The sequence below is a fragment of the Hyla sarda genome, chromosome 4, assembly GCF_029499605.1.
Source record: "Hyla sarda isolate aHylSar1 chromosome 4, aHylSar1.hap1, whole genome shotgun sequence".
NCBI classification, from domain to species: Eukaryota; Metazoa; Chordata; class Amphibia; order Anura; family Hylidae; genus Hyla; species Hyla sarda.
This window is the reverse complement of record NC_079192.1, coordinates 291,745,636-291,769,571: the sequence shown is the minus strand read 5'-3', so window position 1 is coordinate 291,769,571 and position 23,936 is coordinate 291,745,636. Positions and strand designations below refer to the sequence as shown.

At 41.8% G+C, this 23,936-nt stretch overlaps 1 protein-coding gene across 1 annotated transcript in view; it reads left to right on the top strand.

The window, feature by feature from the left end:
- The window catches only part of CFAP54 (cilia and flagella associated protein 54), a 395,393-nt gene that overhangs the window by 3,541 nt on the left and 367,916 nt on the right, over positions 1-23,936 (top strand). Inside the window, exons 2-5 of the mRNA XM_056574483.1 lie at positions 4,839-4,944; positions 11,952-12,095; positions 17,771-17,942; positions 18,121-18,179. Of these exons, the coding sequence (XP_056430458.1) occupies positions 4,839-4,944; positions 11,952-12,095; positions 17,771-17,942; positions 18,121-18,179 (481 nt within the window). The remainder of the gene's footprint in view (positions 1-4,838; positions 4,945-11,951; positions 12,096-17,770; positions 17,943-18,120; positions 18,180-23,936) is intronic.

The window sequence follows — 23,936 nt, the reverse complement described above, 5'->3', positions numbered from 1 at the left end:
TAAGTTTCAGATCGCGGTGGGTCCGACCGCTGGGGCCCCCGCGATCTCTCTGTACGGGGCCCCATCTCCCTGGCCAGGAAGCGCGTGTTGACCACCGCACAAAGCAACGGCCGACACTCCCCCTCAATACAACTCTATGGTAGAGCTGTAGATTGCAAAAGGCAGTGCTCTGGCTCTGCCATAGAGTTGTATTGAGGGGGCGTGTCAGCCTCCGCTTTGTGCGGTGGTCAACACGCCTCCTTCCCACGGGCTGTTGGGGTCCCGTACAGGAGATCGCGTGGGGCCCCAGCGGTCGGACCCCCTGCGATCTGAAACTTATCCACTATTCTTAGGATAGGGGATACATTTTCACCACTGGATATCTCCTTTAAATAGTATCTCAGTATTTTTAACCAAGAGTGTGTCCAAAGCACAGAACTAGGACAAATCTTCACATTTTGAGTTTTCTCTCCTGGTTTCAGCTAAAAATACTATGAGTACAAATGAAAAAACACTACGGAGCAGATTTATCAAAATTTGTGAAGAGGAAAAGTTGACCAATTGCCCATAGCAACCAATCAGATCGCTTCTTTAATTTTTAAAAATAAGCAAGTATATGTAGAATTGTTAAAATGACACTCTGGGGAATGTTCTTATTTCACCCTCCATAAGTTATCAGGATTAGTTAAATGGACATTTTACTGTTCTCCCCCAGGGGACTTAAATCGAGCCTCCCATAGAAACAAAAAGTGAAAATGACTTTTGGTCCACTCAGCAGATGCTGTGCGCTCCATCGGACTAATATGTTGTCACATGATGTAATAGCTGGATTGATAGGATTTCTATCTTGAAATAAAAGATGCTCGTAAAGGAATTGCCAGCCCAGCCATTTGTGATAACTGTTGAAGCTAAGAAAAACCCTGGCATGTCTCTTTAAATCACATGAAGTAAATTCTGAATAAGGGTAGGTTCACACCACGTTTTTGCAATACAGTTTTTTACCAGGTTTTTGATAAAGAAAACGGATTCCTCAAAACCTGACCAAACTGTATCAAAACGTGTGTACAAAGTTTTAAGTTTGAAAACCGTATACGGTTTGAAAAATGATGACCGGTTGCATCCGTTTTTTTTTTTTTTAGAAAAAAAAGTATACATTTTGAACTTTTCACTCCATTATGAATAAAGTTTCACTTGTTTGATTGAAATTCCAAGAAAAAAACTGTGCAAAGTCAAAAACCGTATGGTGAAACCGGATGGAACCGTATGCACATACAGGTCTGTACGGTTCCCAAAGTATACGTTTTAATATGATTTTTCACCCGGACCAAAAACTGTGATAGGCCACTGTTTTCTGTCCAGAAAAAAAAAGTAAAAAAACGCGTGGTTTGAAAAACGGAGACAACCGTATACAATATGATGCATACGTTTTCGAATGGAAAGTCTATGGCCACGGTTTGCTGTACGGTTGCATACTTTTTTTTTTTTTTTTTTTTAAACGTATCCAAAAACTGTATAGAAAAATTGTGGTGTGAACACACCCTTAGAGAAATGTTATCAGTTGGTCATGTGGACCGACTGGATAAGGGTGAGTGTACAAGGTGGGCCATTTATATGGATACACCTTAATAAAATGGGAATGTTTTTTGATATTAACTTCCTGTGTATGGCACATTAGTATATGTGAGGGGGGGGAAACTTTTCAAGATGGGTGGGGACCATGGCGGCCATTTTGAATCCAACTTTTGTTTTTTCAATAGGAAGAAGGTCATGTGACACATCAAACTTATTGGGAATTTTACAAGAAAAACAATGATGTGCTTGATTTTAACGTAACTTTATTCTTTCATGAGTTATTTACAAGTTTCTGACCACTTATAAAATGTGTTCAATGTGCTGCCCATTGTGTTGGATTGTCAATGCAACCCTCTTCTCCCACTCTTCACACACTGATAGCAACACCGCAGGAGAAATGCTAGCACAGGCTTCCAGTATCCATAGTTTCAGGTGCTGCAGAATGGGCAAAACAAAAATTGGAACAGGACCCTCAGTTTACGCAGAAGATTTTGTTCAGTGATGAGGCAAACTTTTATGTGAATGGTGAAGTTAACAAACAAAATCACCACTATTGGTCTGACACTAACCCACATTGGATAGATCCCTCCAAGACTGTTGGAACACAAAAATTGATGGTATGGTGTGGTATATGGGGTACAAAGATAGTGGGGCCATTCTTCATCAATGGAAACCTCAAGGCCACTGGATATACGAAATTGCTACATGATGATGTGTTTCCCTCTTTATGCACTGAAGCTGGCACGTTCCCTGAGTTTTACCAGCAAGATGGTGCACCACCACATTATGGGTGTCAGGTCCGAGCATTCCTAGATGAACAGTTTCCTGGAAAGTGGATTGGTCGTCGTGGGCCAGTTGAATGGCCCCCAAGGTCTCCCGATCTGACCCCCTTAGACTTTTATCTTTGGGGTTATCTGAAGGCAATTGTCTATGCTGTGAAGATACGAGATATGCAGCATCTGAAACTACGGATACTGGAAGCCTGTGCTAACATTTCTCCTGCGGTGTATATAGTAGTATATAGCCATGTATACGGATACTGGAAGCCTGTTCTAGCATTTCTCCTGTGGTGTTGCTATCAGTGTGTGAAGAGAGGGAGAAGAGGGTTGCATTGACAATCCAACACAATGGGCAGCACATTAAACATATTTTACAAGTGGTCAGAAACTTTTAAATAAGTCATGAAAGAATAAAGTTACGTTAAAACCAAGCACATCATTGTTTTTCTTGTGAAATTCCCAATACGTTTGATGTATCACATGACCCTCTTCCTATTGAAAAAACAAAAGTTGGATTCAAAATGGCTGACTTCAAAATGGCCGCCATGGTCACCACCCATCTTGAAATGTTTCCCCCCCTCACATATAATAATGTGCCACAAACAGGAAGTTAATATCACCAACCATTCCCATTTTATTAAGGTGTATCCATATAAATGGCCCATCCTGTATATTGGTCCAGTCCAGAGCCCATATGTGGAATAACATATTCATACAAGATGCAGACGGGAAAGCATAATAAAAAGGAAAGGGTATCAATAAACCCATAGCAAGATAGGACTTCTCATCTAGATTGCAGGTATGCCTTTCTTTTTATCTCTTATGATCCCTTTAGGCAACAGGATATAAGCCTTTTTGTTCTGCACACCAGGCTCAAGTGCCCAGAAGGTGTTTTTGGCATGACAAGAGCTCTGGTAAATAGAACCCATGTCCTCTGTTTTACTGATACCCACTTGATAGAGAGGACATGGGCTGGACCGGCCTGGGCTCTTGCAGTGCTTGGGAACACCCCTTTGGCACTTGAGCCTTATTTATAGAATAACGAAAAGGTTTATTGCTCGCTAAAGGAAATGACCTATGGAGGTAAAAAAAAAGGTGATGACTATCCCTATGTAGCTGTTGGCCTATTTACTGTATTTTTTCCTGCTGACAGGTCTGTTTTAATATTCTAGGAGGATTTATCAGTTTAGCGGCATTATTTCACCATCTCATTTCTGCATTTGCTATGCATAAGGCACGATTGGCCACTTCCCATATAGCCGGTTACGTTGGGACAGAAATTCTTCTCATGTATGACCTGCTTTTGTGATACCTGTCAATAGCCAATGAGTCAAAAACGGGGTGGAAGTACAAGTGGCCATACAGAGAATGACAATTGGCTGAATGTGAAGAGGATATTTAAATTTTGAGGAGGAAAGGTTTAAAGGAGATCTGTAGTGCTCTGAAATGTATCCCCTAGGGCAGTGGTCTCCAACCTGCGGCCCTCCAGATGTTGCAAAACTACAACTCCGGGCATGCTGAAGTTGTAGTTTGGCAACACCTGGAGGTCCGCAGGTTGGAGACCACTGCCCTAGGGGATACGTTTTAGATTGCATGGGGGGGGGGGGGGGGGAGTCCGAGCGCTGGGGCCCCCCGCGATCTCCTGTACGGGGCCGCAGCAATGTACAGGAAAGGGGGCGTTCCCTCCCCGCATGACGGGGCAGCCGGCACGCCCCTCCATGAATCCCATAGAGATACATGGAGGGGCGTGCCGGCTGCCGCGTCATGCGGGGACTGAACGCCCCCTTTCCTGTACATTGCCGCGGCCCTGTAGAGGAGATCGCGGGGTGCCCCAGCGCTCGGACCCCCCGCGATCAAAAACTTAAAGTTCAGAGCACTACAGATCTCCTTTAAAGGGGTACACCCATAGAAAACTTTTTTATTTAAATGAACTGGTGCCAGAAAGTTAAACAGATTTGTAAATCACTTCTATTAAAAAATCTAAATCCTTCCAGTACTTTTTAGGGGCTGTATACTAAAGAGAAATCCCAAAAAGAAATGCATTTTCTCTGATGTCATGACCACAGTGCTCTCTGCTGACCTCTGCTGTCCATTTTAGGAACTGTCCAGAGCAGCACATGTTTGCTATGGGGATTTTTTTCCTGCTCTGGACAGTTCCTAAAATGTTCCTAAAAAAATCCTAAGATAGATATCAATGCAGTTATTGGGTGGATTGCAATGTGATGAATAAGACTTTGGTGTAAAGCTTCACCAACTCCCTGCAGTAATGTAATCCTCATCTATTGGCTTATTAATACTAGTGTCTATTACTGGGCAAAACTACACTTCGATTTTTACATGTAAAGTGACCATAAAGAGAATACAGATTTCTGGTTTCTGTATAGTTAATGCAATAAACCCCTAGCTCTAGGGAAGATTTTATCATTACTGTGCTTGATGGTTATTTCCTGTCCTAAAATATTGACTACTGGCTTGCAGTTTGACATATTTATGTTTTTTTTTCTCTAGATCCAGTACTCTGTTTAATATATGGGTCAAGTATAAACCCCGACTGCCAGAGTGGTATTACCAAGAAAAGCTCCTTAAGGTTGGCGATAGCCTTGCGCAGATCAGAGTAAGTCAAGGTTATTCGTGGGTGAAACAGTAATATTTAGTAGTATTTTGCCTCAGCTGTGCTGCTGTGAATGCTGTATCTGTCTGATGGTAATATCCGAAGATTGTACATTTTCAGTCTGAACAGGCCATGATCACAATATGAGCGTCCTATATTTCTCTGACTCATCTGGCAGTGTACTATTCCTGACATATTCATGAATCATGTCTGTGATTCACTCGGTTCAGTATTGTTAGGATATGGCACATTCCTTGGTGATGAATCTATAGGAAGTTCGACTTTTATGGTCAAAATGTAGAATGGAAGTGATAGATTTCTGTATTCTTTCTTTACTGTAACTTAAAGGGGTAGTCCAGTGAAAAACTTTTTTTTTTTTAAATCAACTGGTGCCAGAAAGTTAAACAAATTTGTAAATGACTTCTATTAAAAAATCTTAATCCTTCCGGTACTTATTAGCTGCTAAATACTACAGAGGAAATTCTTTTCCATTTGAAACACAGAGCTGTCTGCTGACATCAGGAGCACAGTGCTCTCTGCTGACATCTCTGTCCATTTTAGGAACTGTCCAGAGTAGGAGAAAATCCCCATAGCAAACATAGGCTGCTATGGACAGAGATGTCAGCAGAGAGCACTGTGCTCATAACGTCAGCAGAGAGCTCTGTGTTTCAAAAAGAAAAGAATTTCCTCTGTAGTATTCAGCAGCTGATAAGTATTGGAAGGATTACGATTTTTTAATAGAAGTAATTTACAAATCTGTTTAACTTTCTGGCACCAGTTGATTACATTATTTTTTTTCCACCGGAGTACCCCTTTAATTATCTTAAAAACAGTAGCTTCTGTAACACTTTATTATTATTCATACTATTATTATTATTAGGTATTATGTACAAAATAGTGACAAATGTCAAATATGAATGTGGGAAGTAAAATACAAAATTAATTTTCCAAGGAGTATATACACTCACTGGCCATTTTATCAGGTACACCTGTTCAGTTGCTTGTTAAAACAAATAGCTAATCAGCCAATCACATGGCGGCAACTCACTGCATTTAGGCATGTAGATGTGGTCAAGAAAATCTGCTGAAGTTCAAACTGAACTTCAGGATGAGGAAGAAGAGGATTTAAGACAGGCTGGTATGAGTATTATCAGGAAATATCCAGTATGCAGCAGTTGTTTAGCCAAGAAAATGCGTTGTTTAAGAAGGGGCAGACAGGTAAGAGAGAGAGAAAGGCAACAGTAAATAAAAAACCACTTGTTACAACCAAGGTATGCAGAATACTATTTCTGAATGCAAACCATGTCAAACCTTGAAGCAGATGGCTCACATCAGTAGAAAACCACACCTGGTGAGACTAAGAATGGTGCGGGGGACATTTTCTTGACACACTTTAGGCCCCCTTGGCACAGCCCATCTTTCCCCTAACTGCAGACTCTGCCTGAAAAGCTCCCACCTTAATTAACCCCTTAAGGACTCAGCCCATTATCACCTCAAAGGGGTATTCCAGGATTTTTTTTTATTTGACTATGCTACAGGGGCTGTAAAGTTAGTGTAGTTCATAATATAATGTCTGTACCTGTGTGTGATGGTTTTCTCACAATTCTTCTGTGATTTTCCCTCCAATATTTATTTTTAACAGCATACAAAATGACTGTTGTCTCAGATTTTTCCCAGCTTGCAATGTGGCCGAGACCTGACTCACTAGTCAGCTAGGGAGCCTGTCTGCTTCAATGGGTGAAGCGATCGCTTGGTGGGAGAGAGATTAATCTGCAACTAATGCAACAGCTGTAGGCACCCTGATTGAAAACCACAGGTCTTTTGAATGGATGCAGCTCATTTATGTTTCAATGGGTGGGGTGGCTGATGTGTGGGAGGGAGGAAAATGGAATTATGGGATTTGTAGTCAAAAAAAGAAAAATCAAACAGGAAATACCAGTTCACAAAAAGCTAGCCACAGTGTTATGGTAATCTCACAATATAGTAATTTAGCCCCAAGACAAGCGCAGATCCTTCCTAAGTATGTCCATTACTGTCTGCCAGGTATGTACTAAAATCACCTTATGGTGGAGAACCCCATTAAGGACACAGCCAATTAAATTTTTGCGTTTTTGTTTTTTCCTCCTCTCCTTCTAAAATTCATAACTCTTTTATATTTCCATTCCCAGACCCATATGAGGGCTTGTTTTTTGCGTGACCAGTTGTACTTTGTACTGACATCACTCATTTTACCCTAAAATGTATGGTAAAATGTATTTTTAGCGTAAGGAAATTTAAACGAAAATCATAATTTTGCTAATTTGGGGGGTGCCTTTTCACACTTTACACTTTACGGTAAAAATTACATGTTTCTTTATTCTCTGCGTCAATATGATTAAAATGATATCCATGGTTACATACAGTTCTATTATTGTACTGCTTTAAAAAAGCATTTTCAAAATCAGTGTGTTTAAAATTGCTCTATTTTGACTACCTCTAGCTTACTTATTTTTCTGTATTCAGGGATGTGTGAGGGCTTATTTTTTGCGCCATGATCTGTAGTTTCTTTTGATACCACGTTTGCGTATATGTGACTTTTTGATTGCTTTTTATTACAATTTTTTTTACGTTTATGCCGTTAGCCTTACGGGATCATTAACATTACATTTTTATAGTTCCAACATTTATGCATGCAAGGATACCTTTTATGCCTTTTTGTATTAATATGGGGAAAAGAGGTGATCTAAAACTTTAATGGGGGAAGGGCTTTTTCAAATATTTTTTCACTTTTTTATTTTTTTTTTATTTTTTAAACATTTATTTTACACTTTTTTTTAGTTCCCTATTTATAGCAATCATTAGATTTCTGATACTGTTCAATGCTATGCATAGGGCATAGCACTGATCAGTATTATCGGCGATATTCTGCTCTGGTCTGCTGGAAGGCAGATCAGTGCAGAAGACCCCGGGAGATGGACAGAGGCAGGTGAGGGGACCTCTGTCCGCCATATTGGCTGATCTGATCCCCCGCAGCAGTGCCACGTGCGGTCAGATCAGCCATTATAAGTGCCGCACTGCCGCAGATGCCGTGATCTTTATTGATCAAGGCACCTGAGTGGTTAATGGCAGACATCAGCGCGATCGCTGATGTCAGAGTCCACGGCTGCTGTGCTCGTGTCATAGCCGCGCCGTATGCAGCGCTGTACATTTACGACGCCTGTCCTTAAGGGGTTAAAAGCAATCTGACACCTGGAAAATCACTATGAAACTACTGTACTGACACAGTTTTATAGCTATTATAGCACAGAGAGTATGGTGGTACCTGTAGTTAGTATGTTTGTGGCTGCAATGCTTAAAAAAAAATGCACTGGAGTGTTCGGGATGTAATGCCTCTCTTTGCTTCCTTTAATTGCCCTCTCCATCTATGATTGACAGGCAGGGCACTACAACCCCTTGTGAAATTTTATTCATGCGCCATTCATCCTGATTGCAGCGCACAAGTAATGAGCTTCCTGTCTCCAGAAGTGCAAAGCTCATTGTTGCGATGTCGCTGAGAGTGAAGAGCGGGGGAAGACCGAGCTCTAGCACTCTTTGTCAGTGACGATACACGTGCAGTGAGGCTGCTGATGGAGCTAGGAAGTGCACTGCATGTGTACTGCAATCAGGGTGAACGGCGACTGCATGGGATTTCTGCAGGGCTAGGAGAGAGCTTAATGGGACACTCCGCCCCTAGACATCTTATCCCCTATCCGAAGGATAGCAGATGTCTAGGGGCAGAGTACCCCTTTAATGAAATGGAGCAGTAAGAGGCATTGCAGCAAGTGTCCCAACCACACCCCTTTGGCTTTTCACATGGACAATTAAAAGCAATTTTCCAAGCATTGCAGCCACGGATATACGAACTACAGGTACCTTGCTCTCTGTTCTACAATGACTATACAACTGTGTCAGCAATTTCATAGTGATTTTCCAGGTAACAGATTCCCTTTAAAAGAAGCTCTTAGGTGATTCATCATGTTTTACACATGAATGGAGCAGATGGAATGGGATCTCATCCTTCTTTCCCTTAACTCCAATAACCATGTCATATTAGTGGTATGCACAAATATAAAGCTCAATCAACCACCTCAAGTACCACATTGATCCAGATTTGCCCATAGGAACCAATTACAGCTTAGCTTTTATTTTACAAGAGCAAGTTAAGAATTGAGAAAAGAAGCTGAGCTGGGATTAGTTGCTATAGGCAAATGAGACAGTTTTGTCTCAGACAAATTTAACCCCTTAATGACAATGGACGTAAATGTACGTCATGGTGACGTGGTACTTAGCGCACCATGACGTACATTTACGCGCCAACATGATCGCGAGCACCGGAGCGGTGCTCGCGTCATGTCCGGCAGGTCCTGGCTGCTGTCAGCAGCCAGGGACCCGCCGGTAATGGTGGGCATCCGCGATCGCGCGGATGTCCGCCATTATCCCCTCCGATGCCGTGATCAATACAGATCACGGCATCTGCAGCTGTGCGGTACTTTGCACGGATGATCGGATCACACGCAGAGCTGCCGCGGGGATCCGATCATCCAGCACGGCGGCCGAGGGTCCCCTCTCCTGGCTCCGGCCGTCTCCCGGGGTCTTCTGTTCTGGTCTGCGATCGAGCAGACCAGAGCAGAAGATCACCGATAATACTGAGCAGTGCTGTGTCCTATACATAGCACTGCACAGTATTAACAATCAAATGATTGCTATGAATAGTCCCCTATGGGGACATAAAAAGTGTAAAAAAAATTAATAAATAAAAAAAGTAAAAAAAATTAATAAATAAAAAAAGTAAAAAAATATGAAAAATCCCCTCCCCCAATCAAAAGGTAAAACGTCAGTTTTTCGCATTTTACCCCCAAAAAAGCGAAAAAAAATAAAAAAAATAATACACATATTTGGTATCGCCACGTGCGTAAAAGTCTGAACTATTAAAATATATCGTTAATTATCCTGTACGGTGAACGGTGTAAACGTAAAAAAAATTTATAAAGCCCAAAATTGCTGCTTTTTTGTCACATTTTATTCCAAAAAAATGAATAAAAAGTAAAACCTAATCAAAAGTGGTACTGATAAAAACTACAGATCATGGCGCAAAAAATGAGCCCTCATATCGCCCCATATGGAAAAATTAGAAAGTTATAGGTGGTCAAAATAGGACAATTTCAAACATACTAATTTTGTTAAAATGGTTTGAGATTTTTTTTTTAAGCGGTACAATTATAGAAAAGCATATAACATGGGTATCATTTTAATCGTATTGACCCACAGAATAACGAAAATATGTCATTTTTACCGGAAAGTGTACAACGTGAAAACAAAACCTTCCAAAATTTGCTAAATTTCGGATTTTCTTTTCAATTTTCCCGCATAAATAATATTTGTTTGATTGCGCCATACATTTTATGGTAAAATTGGGGATGTAGTTACAAAGTAAAATTGGTGACGCAAAAAACAAGCCCTCATATGGGTCTGTGGATGGAAATATAAGAGAGTTATGATTTTTAGAAGGCGAGGAGGAAAAAACGAAAATGCAAAAATAAAATTGTTCTTGTCCTTAAGGCCAAAATGGGCCTGGTCCTTAAGGGGTTAATGAATCTGAGCCTTTGTGTATCTATCTATCATCTATCTATTTATCTATCTACACACAGTCTATCCCCACACACAGGGATATATACCATCTAAATGTTTTTAATGTTAGGTTGTGGTCTTATCATCTAGAAAATACTGTGCCTGTCTGATTTATATACCTAGAAAACTTTCTAGGTAGGGGTGCAGACCTGAAAGGACACCTCAATTACTTGACCCTGAAATTAAGAAACACCCCCAAACTCCTTTACATTTTGCTTTATCAAGGAGCTAAGAGAAACTTAAACAGAGAGCGCTAAGAACATGAGGCTAAATCAGCAGTCTTTTGCAGTCACATCCAGTGTTACAGGACTTAGTACCACCAACTTAAAGTGGTACTCCGCCCCTAGACAAAAGATAGAGTATAAGATATCTGATATCTCTGACCAGGCACCCCAGTCATCTGGTGCACGGAGGGAACTCCGCTCCATGCCAAATGATGGGCAGCCATGGCCGTCATGCCCCCTTAGTTCATGTCTATGGGAGGAGACGTGACGGCTATGTACTAGCCGTCATGCCCCCCATAGACATGAATGGAGGGGGACGTGGCGTCATGAACACGGAAGCTCCAAGCTTCCGTGTTCATTGATGCGCCGGCCCGGAGATTGTGGGGGGTCCCAGAGGCCAGACATCCCGCGATCAGACATCTTATACCCTATCCTTTAGAAAGGGCATAAGATGTCTTGGGGCCGAGTACTCCTTTAAGAGTTCTCTGGCGCAGATAACCTTTCCAAGTCTCTGTCTCATGTTATTGGCCTGGCCACACCAGTGGTATTCTCCTATGGGAGGAGTGGTGTTTCCATAGGAACATTTCAGCTAGTGTCCTTGGCTGCTTATAAAGAGGTTGGTTGTCTAAGATTAGAAAAAATATTGCAAAAATAAATAAATAATTGCATTAAGTGCCGTACTATTGACTGCAATGCAGGTTTGTTCATTCTTTGGACAGAATCCGGATCTTCCTCAGAAATTCCGCTACGGAACTTCCATAGTGAGCACAGCACAGCAGAATCCCATTGAGATCAATGAAATTCTGGTGCAAGCGGAATACCAAGCTAAATTTCCATAGTGTGCATGGGCCCTATTTGGCCCATTAACAAAAACCATATAATAAAATTGTGTGGACCAGCTTTCATCTTTAGGCCCAAGATATTTGTCAAAAGGACATTAGATGTTTGAGAGGTGTAGACAATGTACAGTTCTATTCATTGCAGGATCAAACTCATCCCAATATTTTGAGTAAAATACTAAAACTTTATTTTCTTATCCAGGGCAAAAATCACTAAAGCCTTACAACTAGTATGCAGTTTGTTTTTGATAAAAGTATATAGCTATACATTTAGTGACATTCTCTCATGATTCATTTGCAGGAATACAAGCTTGCACTCTTTCAGTGTTATGGGAGGTACCTTGAACAGTTTTGTTCACTGGATATCGATCATATTTCAGATGTGGAACAATTCAAAGCTACGTTTTTTCCGAATGGAACAGATGATGAAAAAGCTGGTCTAATGGTATGATAATTTCGCAATGCAAAAACAATTTTCTGAATAGTTTTTTATTATTTAAAATACACACTAAATTAAGCTCTATTGGATGTACAGTCATGGTCGTAAATGTTGGCACCCCTGAAATATTTCAAGAAAATGAAGTATTTCCCACAGAAATGGAATGCAGTAACACATGTTTTGCTATACACATGTTTATTCCCTTTGTGTTTATTGGAAATAAACCAAGCAGGGGAGGAAAAAAAGCTAATTTGACATAATGTCACGCCAAACTCCAAAAATGGGCTCTACAAAATCATTTGCACCATTTTTAAAATTGTGGAAAAATAAGATTGTTTCAAGCATGTGATGCTCCTTTAAATTCCCCTTGGGCAAATAACAGGTGTGGGCAATATAAAAATCACACCTGAAAGCAGATAAAAAGGAGAGAAGTTCACTTAGTCTTTGCATTGTGTCTCTGTGTGTGCCACACTAAGCATGGAGAACAGAAAGAGGAGAAGAGAACCAAAATTGTGGAAAAATATCAACAATCTCAAGGTTACAAGTCCATCTCCAGAAATCTAGATTTGCCTTTGCCCACAGTTCGCAACATTATCAAGAAGTTTGCAACCCATGGCACTGTAGCTAATCTCCCTGGGCATGGACGCAAGAGAAAAATTGATGAAAGGTGTCAGCGCAGGATAGTCCAGATGGTGAATAAGCAGCCCCATACAAGTTCCAAAGACATTTAAGCTGTTCTGCAGGCTCAGGGAGCATCAGTGTCAGCACAAACTATCCGTCGACATTTAAATGAAATTAAACGCTATGGCAGGAGACCCAGGAGGACCCCACTGCTGACACAGAGACAAAAAAAGCAAGACTACATTTTTCCAAAATGAACTTCAGTAAGCCAAAATCCTTGTGGGAAAATGTCTTGTGAACAGATGAGACCAAGATAGAGCTTTTTCATAAAGCACATCATTCTACTGTTTACCGAAAATGGAATGAGGCCTACAAACAAAATAACACAGTACCTACAGTGAAATATGGTGGAGGTTCAATGATGTTTTGGGGTTGTTTTGCTGCCTCTGGCACTGGGTGACTTGAATGTGTGTAAGGAATCATGAAAACTGAGAATTACCAATGGATTTTGGGTCGCAATGTACATCCCAGTGTCAGAAAGCTGGGTTTGTGTCCGAAATCTTGGGTCTTCCAGCAGGACAATGACCCCAAACATACGTAAAAAAGGACCCAGAAATGAATGGCAACAAAGCGCTGGAGAGTTCTGAAGTGGCAGCAATGAGTCCAGATCTAAATCTCAATGAAAACCTGTGGAGAGATCTTAAAATTGCTGTTGGGAAAAGGCGCCCTTCCAATAAGAGAGACCTGGAGCAGTTTGCAAAGGAAGAGGGGTCCAACATTCCAGCTGAGAGGTGTAAAAAGCTTATTCATGGTTATAGGAAGCGACTGATTTCAATTATTTTTTCCAAAGGTTGTCCAACCAAATATTAAGTTAAAGGATCCAATAATTGTGTCCAGCCCTTTTTTGGAGTTTGGTGTGACATTACGTCCAATTAGTTTTTTTCCTCCTTTTTTGGTTTAGTTCCAATACACACAAAGAGAATAAGCATGTGTATAGCAAAACATGTGTTACTGCAATCCTTTTCTGTGAGAAATACTTAATTTTCTTGAAAAATTTCAAGGGTGCCAACATTTACGGCCATGACTGTATATCTTGTTAGGAAATATCTCACCTCCTCCTTTTTTCCCTGTGAAAATGCCATTTGAGACTTTTTGAGCCAAAAAGAAAAGTGAAAAGGAGTGTTTATCCCATCAGGTCAATCCCTCTCTATATGTCCTATTAAATCATATAGTATCTATGTTCCTCCCCAGTCCAAATGTACTGAATTTACTGGGTTTCTTCCCACACTCCAAAACTGTGGCGTTCAGAGTTGCCAAAGTGAGGCCTATTGGGGACAGGGACTAATGTGAATAATCACAAACTCCATACAGTGTTGTAAAAGCATCTGGGTTGTGTATAAATGTGTTCTGTAGCTGCAGGTACAAAGACCTGTTTAATACACTGCTCAAAAAAATAAAGGGAACACTAAGATAACACATCCTAGATCTGAATGAATGAACTAATCATATGAAATACTTTCGTCTTTACATAGCTGAATGTGCTGAAAGCAAAATCACACAAAAATTATCAATGGAAATCAAATTTACTAACTCTTGGAGGTCTAGATATGGAGTCACATTCAAAATCAAAGTGGAAAACCACACTACAGGCTGATCCAACTTTGATGTGATGTCCTTAAAACAAGTCAAAATGAGGCTCAGTCGTGTGTGTGACCTCCACATGCCCGTATGACCTCCCTACAATGCCTGGGCATGCTCCTGATGAGGTGGCAGATATTCTCCTGAGGGATGTCCTCCCAGACCGGGCCTAAAGCATCTGCCAACTCCTGGACAGTCTGTGGTGCAACGTGGCGTTGGTGGATGGAGCGAGACATGATGTCCCAGATGTGTTCAATAAGATTCAGGTCTGGGAAATGGGCCGGCCAGTCCATAGCATCAATGCCTTCCTCTTGCAGGAACTGCTGACACACTCCAGTCACATGAGGTCTAGCATTGTTTTGCATTAGGAGGAACCATGGGCCAACCGCACCAGTATATGGTCTCACAAGGGGTCTGAGGATCTCATCTCTGTACCTAATGGCAGTCAGGCTACCTCTGGCAAGCACATGGAGAGCTGTGCGGCCCCCAAAGAAATGCCACCCCACACCATTACTGGCCCACGCCAAACCAGTCATGCTGGAGGATGTTGCAGGCAGCAGAAATTTCTCCACGGCGTCTCCAGACTATGTCACGTCTGTCACATGTGCTCCGTGTGAACCTGCATTCATCTGTGAAGAGCACAGGGTGCCAGTGGCGAATTGGCCAATCTTGGTGTTCTCTGGCAAATACCAAACGTCCTGCACAGTGTTGGGCTGTAAGCACAACCCCCACCTGTGGACGTCGGGCCCTCATACCATCCTCATGGAGTCTGTTTCTGACTGTTTGAGTGGACACATGCACATTTGTGGCCTGCTGGAGGTCATTTTGCGGGCTTTGGCATTGCTCTTCCTGCTCCTCCTTCCACAAAGGCGGAGATAGCGGTCCTGCTGCTGGGTTGTTGCCCTCCTACGGCCTCCTCCACATCTCCTGATGTACTGCCCTGTCTCCTGGTAGCGCCTCCATGCTCTGGACACTACACTGACAGACACAGCAAATGTTCTTGCCACAGCTCGCATTGATGTGCCATCCTGGATGAGCTGCACTACCGGAGCCACTTGTGTGGGTTGTATACTCCGTCTCATGCTACCACTAGAGTGAAAGCACCGCCAGCATTCAAAAGGGACCAAAACATCAGCCAGGAACATAGGAACTGAGAAGTGGTCTGTGGTCACCACCTGCAGAACCACTCCTTTATTGGGGGTGTCTTTCTAATTGCCTATAATTTCCACCTGTTTTCTGTTCCATTTGCACAACAGCATGTGAAATTGATTGTAAATCAGTGTTGCTTCCTGAGTGGACAGTGTGATTTCACAGAAGTGTGATGGACTTGGAGTTACATTGTGTTGTTTAAGTGTTCCCTTTATTTTTTTTGAGCAGTGTATATGTGGCAAGTGCTAAAAAAAGGGAAGAAACAACATGTTAGTCAATCAGTGGTTGGCAAAAGAGAGAACCTTCAAAAGGCCAGTGTGACAGTCTCCTTCTGTGTTATGCCACAGGTGTCTGTGATGGGGGGGGGGGGGGGGGGGGAACATTATCTGTGAGGGGGAGAACATTATCTGTGAGGGGGAGAACATTATCTGTGAGGGGGAGAACATTATCTGTGATGGGGAGAACATTATCTGTGATGGGGGAGAACATTGTCTGTGATGGGGGAGAGAACATTATCTGTGATGGGGGAGAGAACATTATCTGTGATGGGGGAGAGAACATTATCTGTGATGGGGGAGAGAACATTATCTGTGATGGGGGAGAGAACATTATCTGTGATGGGGGAGAGAACATTATCTGTGATGGGGGAGAGAACATTATCTGTGATGGGGAGAGAACATTATCTGTGATGGGGGAGAGAACATTATCTGTGATGGGGGAGAGAACATTATCTGTGATGGGGGAGAGAACATTATCTGTGATGGGGGAGAGAACATTATCTGTGATGGGGGAGAGAACATTATCTGTGATGGGGGAGAGAACATTATCTGTGATGGGGGAGAGAACATTATCTGTGATGGGGGGAGAGAACATTATCTGTGATGGGGGAGAGAACATTATCTGTGATGGGGGAGAGAACATTATCTGTGATGGGGGAGAGAACATTATCTGTGATGGGGGAGAGAACATTATCTGTGATGGGGGAGAGAACATTATCTGTGATGGGGGAGAGAACATTATCTGTGATGGGGGAGAGAACATTATCTGTGATGGGGGGAGAGAACATTATCTGGGATGGGGGGAGAGAACATTATCTGGGATGGGGAGAGAACATTATCTGGGATGGGGGAGAGAACATTATCTGTGATGGGGGAGAGAACATTATCTGTGATGGGGGAGAGAACATTATCTGTGATGGGGGGAGAGAACATTATCTGTGATGGGGGGAGAGAACATTATTAGGAATCAGATAAATATCAATAAAGGCTGATCTGGAAGAACGGAAACATCAACTACTGTAACACCAACAAGATGGAGCCCAACCACAACCAAACTTATCTGAAAGCCTCTTCCTGCATCGCTCCTAGGGACAGACTGCATATTGCATTCTTAGTATTTGAATTGTATTCCAGGATTTGCGTTTTATTAAAGGAGAAGTTTCCTGGTGAATAACGTATCCCCTAGCAAGGGCTACCACGCCCTCTCCATATATATCTATGGCAGAGAATTTGGCTATCTTCATGTTCTCCTATAGAGCTATTGTAAATCTGTGAATCCCCATAGTAAATAAAGAGGAATCCTGCAAGTCTGAAACAACATTTCACACTTGTAAAAACCCGACACTCTTATAAAGTGAGGCTCATTATTTATTATTTTGAAAGATCATATTCCTTACTGTTTTTTCCCATTTTTTTCTGTTCTGTTTTTTTCTTATTTTTTTTGCCTTGCCATCTCTAGTTGTACCCTCAAATCGTATGGTCAGTGAAGTTAAATAATGCTTTCTTTCTTTTTTTTCTTATAACTTTTTGTCCATTATTACGGTTAATGCTACATTCTTGTCTTTGAGTGAGTGCCGAAAGAAGCATCCATTTTATTTATTTATTTTTAACTGGATTTGGTCCACCTCTGATAACAGATTGAAATCTCTAATCTTTCCATGCTTAGGAGTTCAGTGATCAATCCTATCATTGAGTGACAAAGTCCATTGGGCTTTTGATAGAAAGAGCAGAGATTTCAATCAATAATTGACAAGTTATGCCGCATCTTTTCCCACTAAGATACATAGACACACACACACACACACACACACACAGATATATCTCAGTCTTCTGAGATGCTCCTGCTCTATACCAAGATGCCCATAGATTAGATAGCATTTTCAGAGTGACAATTTCCCTTTAAATTGTTTATTACATAACATGTTCCAATGCAAACATCAATAATGTATCTTTCAAAAATTTTTCCCTATTGCCTCACATCTGCCTATATTTTAGTTTCATGCCCTGCAAGGAAGATGTATTTGCATGTACCAGTTGGTAAAGATCAGTGATGCCAGTCTCCGGGATCCAGAATCCGTGAAGAAATGCCTGAAAATTTTGTATTTTCTTCAGCTCATCATGCAAGTTGTCCTCCCACAAGAACATCTGTGCTGGTTAATCTTTAATGGTATGTAAAATATAAAACTATGTATATGAATTCATTTCCAGTTATTGTAGCATTCCCATGCACGGCAGGACCCACTGTTGGTGTCTGTATTAAGTATATTCTTCTAGTATGCTTTTATGTTGTATTTTTATGTTTAGGGTATTTTTTATTTATAGGTTACTTTCTTATGTTCTTTTAGGAAGTCTTCACATATACACCATATGCAGACATTTAATGGCATTGGGACGTTCATCACAGGTAAGCATGTAATCAAAAGTTGTCATGTATTATAAATCCTGTTACAATCATGTTAAGGATTGTATATCATCATAAATAATAAATTAAATAAGTCAATGCTTCCTAAACTATCCAAAAAATAAATAAAAATGTGACACCTCGCATGCACAGAACATCGACAATATATTTGTGAATTTTATTAATATATTTTGAAGGTATAGAGTTAATAATTTCCCCATGAAGTTGGAGGATGAGATCAACCTACCAGGGAGAATTTCAATAAGAAAGATACATTACTTTCAAATTTAAAGGATTGTTTAGGAAAGACACAGTAGTAAATGTCATGAAATAAACATTTGAAAATTACTTACCTGTAAAATTCCTTTCACTATTTCCAAACTTTGTTATGTTGTGGCCTTGTGCTAAAATGAAAAAAAAAAAAAAAAAAACAAACCTTCCTCCATAATTCTGGACTTAATGCCTCATAAATGTAATAATAAAAACAGAATGTTAAAATTTTTTGTTTATTTATTGAAAAGGAAAAACTAAACTATTTTATTGCATTGATTTTTTTTTTTTTTTTTAAGCATTCAAAAATATGTTTATTGCAAGAAGAGCAGTTAGTAAAACAATACAGACATAGGTCATAAAAACAATAATCAGCACCGACAGTATAAAGTCAACATAGGTAAACCAGAAATGCATCAGGAAACATCCTGAGAATACTACCTAGCAGCACTTATTAAATCAGGGCCAGTGGGAGCTACATCGAGCAGCTGAGGGGCTTGCATGGAGGGTGCTGCAAACACATGTAGACTGGTGGGTAAAACCATGTGACACAAGTAGTAATCAGTCAAAAGAGCAAACTAAAAAGGATATGTGACTCCAGTAATCGATGCAATACGAGACACCACTACAGTCCAGAAGGGGCTAAGGAGGGAACAGGACCACCATAGCATTTAAATATTTTAAAGGGGTACTCCGCCCCTAGACATCTTATCCCCTATCCAAAGGATAGGGGATAAGATGTTAGATCACTGCGGTGCCGCTGCTGGGGAGCCCGGGGATCCCCGCTGCGGCACTGCGCTATCATTACAGCACAGAGCGAGTTCGCTCTGTGCGTAATGACGGGCGATACAGGGGACGGAGCCGCGTGACGTCATGGCTCCGCCCCTCGTGACATCACGGCCTGTCCCCTTAATACAAGTCTATGGCAGGGGGCGTGACGACCGCCGCGCCCCCTCCCATAGACTTGTATTGAAAGGGGCGGGCCGTGACGTCACGAGGGGCGGAGACGTGACGTAACGATCCTCCGGCCCCTGCCCATTACGTGCAGAGCGAACTCCCTCTGTGCTGTAATGATAGCACCGTACCGCAGTGGGGATCCCAGGGCTCCCCAGCAGCGGCACCGCAGCGATCTGACATCTTATCCCCTATCCTTTGGATAGGGGATAAAATGTCTAGGGGCGGAGTACCCCTTTAAGTGTTGAGACCTTTTACTCAGTACCCAGCTGAAGCACCTTTGGCAATGATTACAGCCTCCAGTCTTTTTTGGAAATTATGCCACAAGGTTTGCTTATCTGGATTTGGGGATTCTCTGCCGTTCTTCTCTGGAAATCCTCCTAAGCCCTGTCAGGTTGGCTGTGAACTATTGCTGGACAGTCATTTTCAGGTCTCTCCAGAGATATTAGATCGGTTTCAAGTTCATTGTTCAGCCAGAGTGACCATGCCACTGTGCTCTGAACTTTCAGTGTAGCAGAAATGTATTTTTACCCATTTCCAGATAACCTGTCTCTGAACTCTACAGGCAATTCTTTCATCCTCATGACTTGGTTTTTGCTCTGTAATGCATTGTCAGCTGTGAGTCCTGAGAGTTTGTCTATATCTCTCAATGTTATTTTGTAATTATTATATGCAATGTTCATGTCTTTCCAAATCCTGTCCATTCAACTAAATTTACCAAAGGTGCACCAATCAAGGTGTAGAAGCATCTCAGAGATGATCAAGAGAAATTGGAGGCCACCATCGTCATAGTAGAGGGCCTGAGTACTTATGACCATGTAAAATTAACATTTTTAATCTGCAAAAATTTCTACATTTCGAATTTTCACATTCTAATTATAGGTTGTTGGAGGAGATTCATCAAGACCTGTGCTGCGGAAAAGTTTACCAGTTGCCCATAGCAACCAATCAGATTGCTTCTTTTATTTTTTTAAAGACCTATGAAAAATAAAAGAAGCAATCTGATTGGTTTCTATGGGCAACTGGTCAACTCTTCCTCAGCAAAGGTCTTGATTAGAGTTGAATCAACTGGCTTTGGTTACCTGGAAAAGTCCAGGATGAAATCATAGGTCTCCTAGGACTTTTCCAGGTAACAGGAGCACTTAAAAAGCTGAACTATTTTATGCAGACTAAAGTAATCAACGGCCGAGCTGCGAGGTTTGCTACGAGTCTGCGGTAAGACATACTAAAATATAACTTTTATTTATTGCCATTAAAGAGTACCTGTCACCAATAAACTTTTTATGTTTTGTTAATCAATGTATATGAAACAACTTTCTAATACCATGTGATTAACAAAAATTTATCTTTTATATATTTTTTTTACTTTTAAAAACCGACCACTAGAGGTCTCTCTACATGTCCCGACTCAGTGATTTCGGACTCATGCCAGCCTGGGAGCATGAGTCCGAAACCTCAGTGCAGCTGGGACACTGAAAAGCACAGCGCAGCTACCTGCCTGCCTCAATCAGACAGGCGGGATCAGCGCTGGGCATGGCAGGCAGGACCCCTATCCCTGTGATTTCAAGCAGGACAGCAGATCACGGGGCTAACAGCAGACCCCCCCCCCCTGTTATTATAAGCAGAAGGACTGCGGGGCTAACAGCACCCCATCCCCCGTGATTATAAGCACAGCAGGATTGCAGGGCTGAAAGCACCCTGATACCTCCCTGATGATCCACCAGAGTAGGATATATGGTATATTTTTTCACTTTGATGTGATTATTACTATTACACTTCATTTATTGTGTTTGTCACTTGTGTAAGCATACCCTTTTTCATCCAGTGTATATCTCCCTATGGCCCTATTGAGAGTAGGGTAAGGTACAAGAGGTACGGAAGTTGCCCTTTTTTGGGCCAGTGCCCCAATTTGGTACCAAGCAGTTAGGGAAGAGACTAGTGGTAGGGTAGCTGATATAGGGGATCCACTTATGGAGATATGTTTGTACCCTAAGGGATAGTGAAGGAAGACTAGGTTAAGAGGCTGCTAATTTACCCCCACGGATAACCATTGTTATCAAACCCTCAATACTCTGCTTTGATTTACACAAGTGCCATAATATTTGAGATAAATAATTTAGTAGTGGCATCTCTACTGTGTTTGCTGTACAGTGGCTTTCTGCTATTTGGGGTCACATTTTAATGGCAATAAATAAAAGATATATTTTAGTACCTCTTAACCCAGGTAAAATTTGATTGATTAGATTATAGTTCAATGCATGAGAACTTTAGCTTTTTCAATAATTTATCGACCCAAAGGTGCTCTGTGGGTGGTCATTTTCGTCTGTGAGTAAACACTAAGAACTGTTACAGCATTAGAAAACAAGTAGCAGTTGATTAAATAATATATATATGTAACGGCTGTGGTGAAGTGGATCCGCTGAGTCTGTGTGGATGATGGTGTGGCCCGTACCAGGCAGCGGAGTCTAAGGTGCCGCTGGTTTTCACCAGAGCCCACTGCAAAGCGGGATGGACTATGGCAGGCGACACCCAGGCCACTGCCCTTGATATGACTCCTTCTCACAGGTTGCCGAGGTGAAGCGTGGCACAGGAAGCATAAGGCAAATTCGTAGTCGGGGACAGGCAGGAAGGTCAGGAAAGGCGGCACTGGAGCGTGGACAGGAAACGTAGCAAGGAGGTCTGGTACACCGTAAGGTGGAACACAAGTACGGTATGCTTTATCTCAGGCTGTGGGGCACAAAGATCTGGCAAGGGTAAACAGGAAGTGCTGACACTTATAGTGTCAGCGAGCAGCAGTAACCAGTTAAGGCTGTACTGGCCCTTTAAAGCGCAGAGAGCCGGCACACACGTGCCCTAGAGGGCGTGTACACACACGCCGGCGACCGTGGACAACGGAGGAAGCAGGAGATGAGTAACGGCCCGGCGTTCGCATGCGGGCACATTCCACGATGCGCAGAGGAGAACGAGGCCGGAGCGCTAGTTGTAACAAAAAAATAAATACATATATATATATATATATATATATATATATATATAGAAAAATGAAATAAACAGTGGCACACCAGGTGTCAGCAAAAATAAAATGTGATTTATTCCAGAGACGTGTAGGCAACGTTTCAGCTGGCTCACCCAGCCATTTTCAAGCACTGAAGTGCTTGAAAATGGCTGGGTGAGCCAGCTGAAACGTTGCCTACACGTCTCTGGAATAAATCACATTTTATTTTTGCTGACACCTGGTGTGCCACTGTTTATTTAATTTTTCTGTGTTTGGAGGGGTCCCCAACCTAGACCCGACACAGTAGGCACCCGAGCACTTTTTCTTACCCTGGAGTGCTGCTTTCCTGCTCTATCTATATATATATATATATATATATGTGTGTATAAAGAACGAAAGGAGAGACGCACATCCCAGAAAAGAAGCACGGGTGCCGTCAGCTAGAGCCCAGGTCCAGGGGTCCACTTTAATACCAACAGATGCGCAGCAGCAACTCTATGAGGTGCAAACAAAGAGTGTCTTTATTCAATGTGAGGCGACGTTTCGGTTTGCTCACCAAACTGTTTGGTGAGCAAACCGAAACGTCGCCTCACGTTGAATAAATACACTCTTTGTTTGCACCTCATGGAGTTGCTGCTGCGTATCTGTTGGTATATATATATACAGTCATGGCCGTAAATGTTGGCAAGTATTTCTCACAGAAAAGGATTGCAGTAACACATGTTTTGCTATACACATGTTTATTCCCTGTGTGCATTGGAGCTTAACCAAAAAAGGGGGGGAAAAAAAAGGTAATTGGACATAATGTCACACCAAACTCCAAAAATGGGCTGGACAAAATTATTGGCACCCTTAACTTAATATTTGGTTGCACACACTTTGGAAAAAATTACTGAAATCAGTCACTTCCTATAACCATCAATAAGCTTCTTACACCTCTCAAGGGCGCCTTTTCCAAACAGCAATTTTAAGATCTCTGCACAGGTGTTCAATGGGATTTAGATCTGGACTCATTGCTGGCCACTTCAGAACTCTCCTCTCCAGTGCTATGTTGCCATCCATTTTTGTGACCCAAAATCCGTTGGTAATCCTCAGATTTCATGATGCCTTGCACACATTCAAGGCACCCAGTGCCAGAGGCAGCAAAACAACCCCAAAACATTATTGAACCTTCACCATATTTTACTGTAGGTACTGTATTCTTTTCTTTGTAGGACTCATTCCGTTTTCGGTAAACAGTAGAATGATGTGCTTTATCTTGGTCTCATCTGTCCACAAGACAATTTCCCAGAAGGATTTTGGCTTACTCAAGTTAGTTTTGGCCAAATGTAGTCTTGCTTTTTTATGTCTCTGTGTCAGCAGTGGGGTCCTCCTGGGTCTCCTGCCATAGCATTTTATTTCGTTTAAATGTCAGATAGTTTGTGCTGACACTGGTGCTACCTGAGCTTGCAGGACAGCTTGAATATCTTTGGAACTTGTTTGGGGCTGCTTATCCACCATCCGGACTATCCTGCGTTGACACCTTTCATGAATTTTTCTCT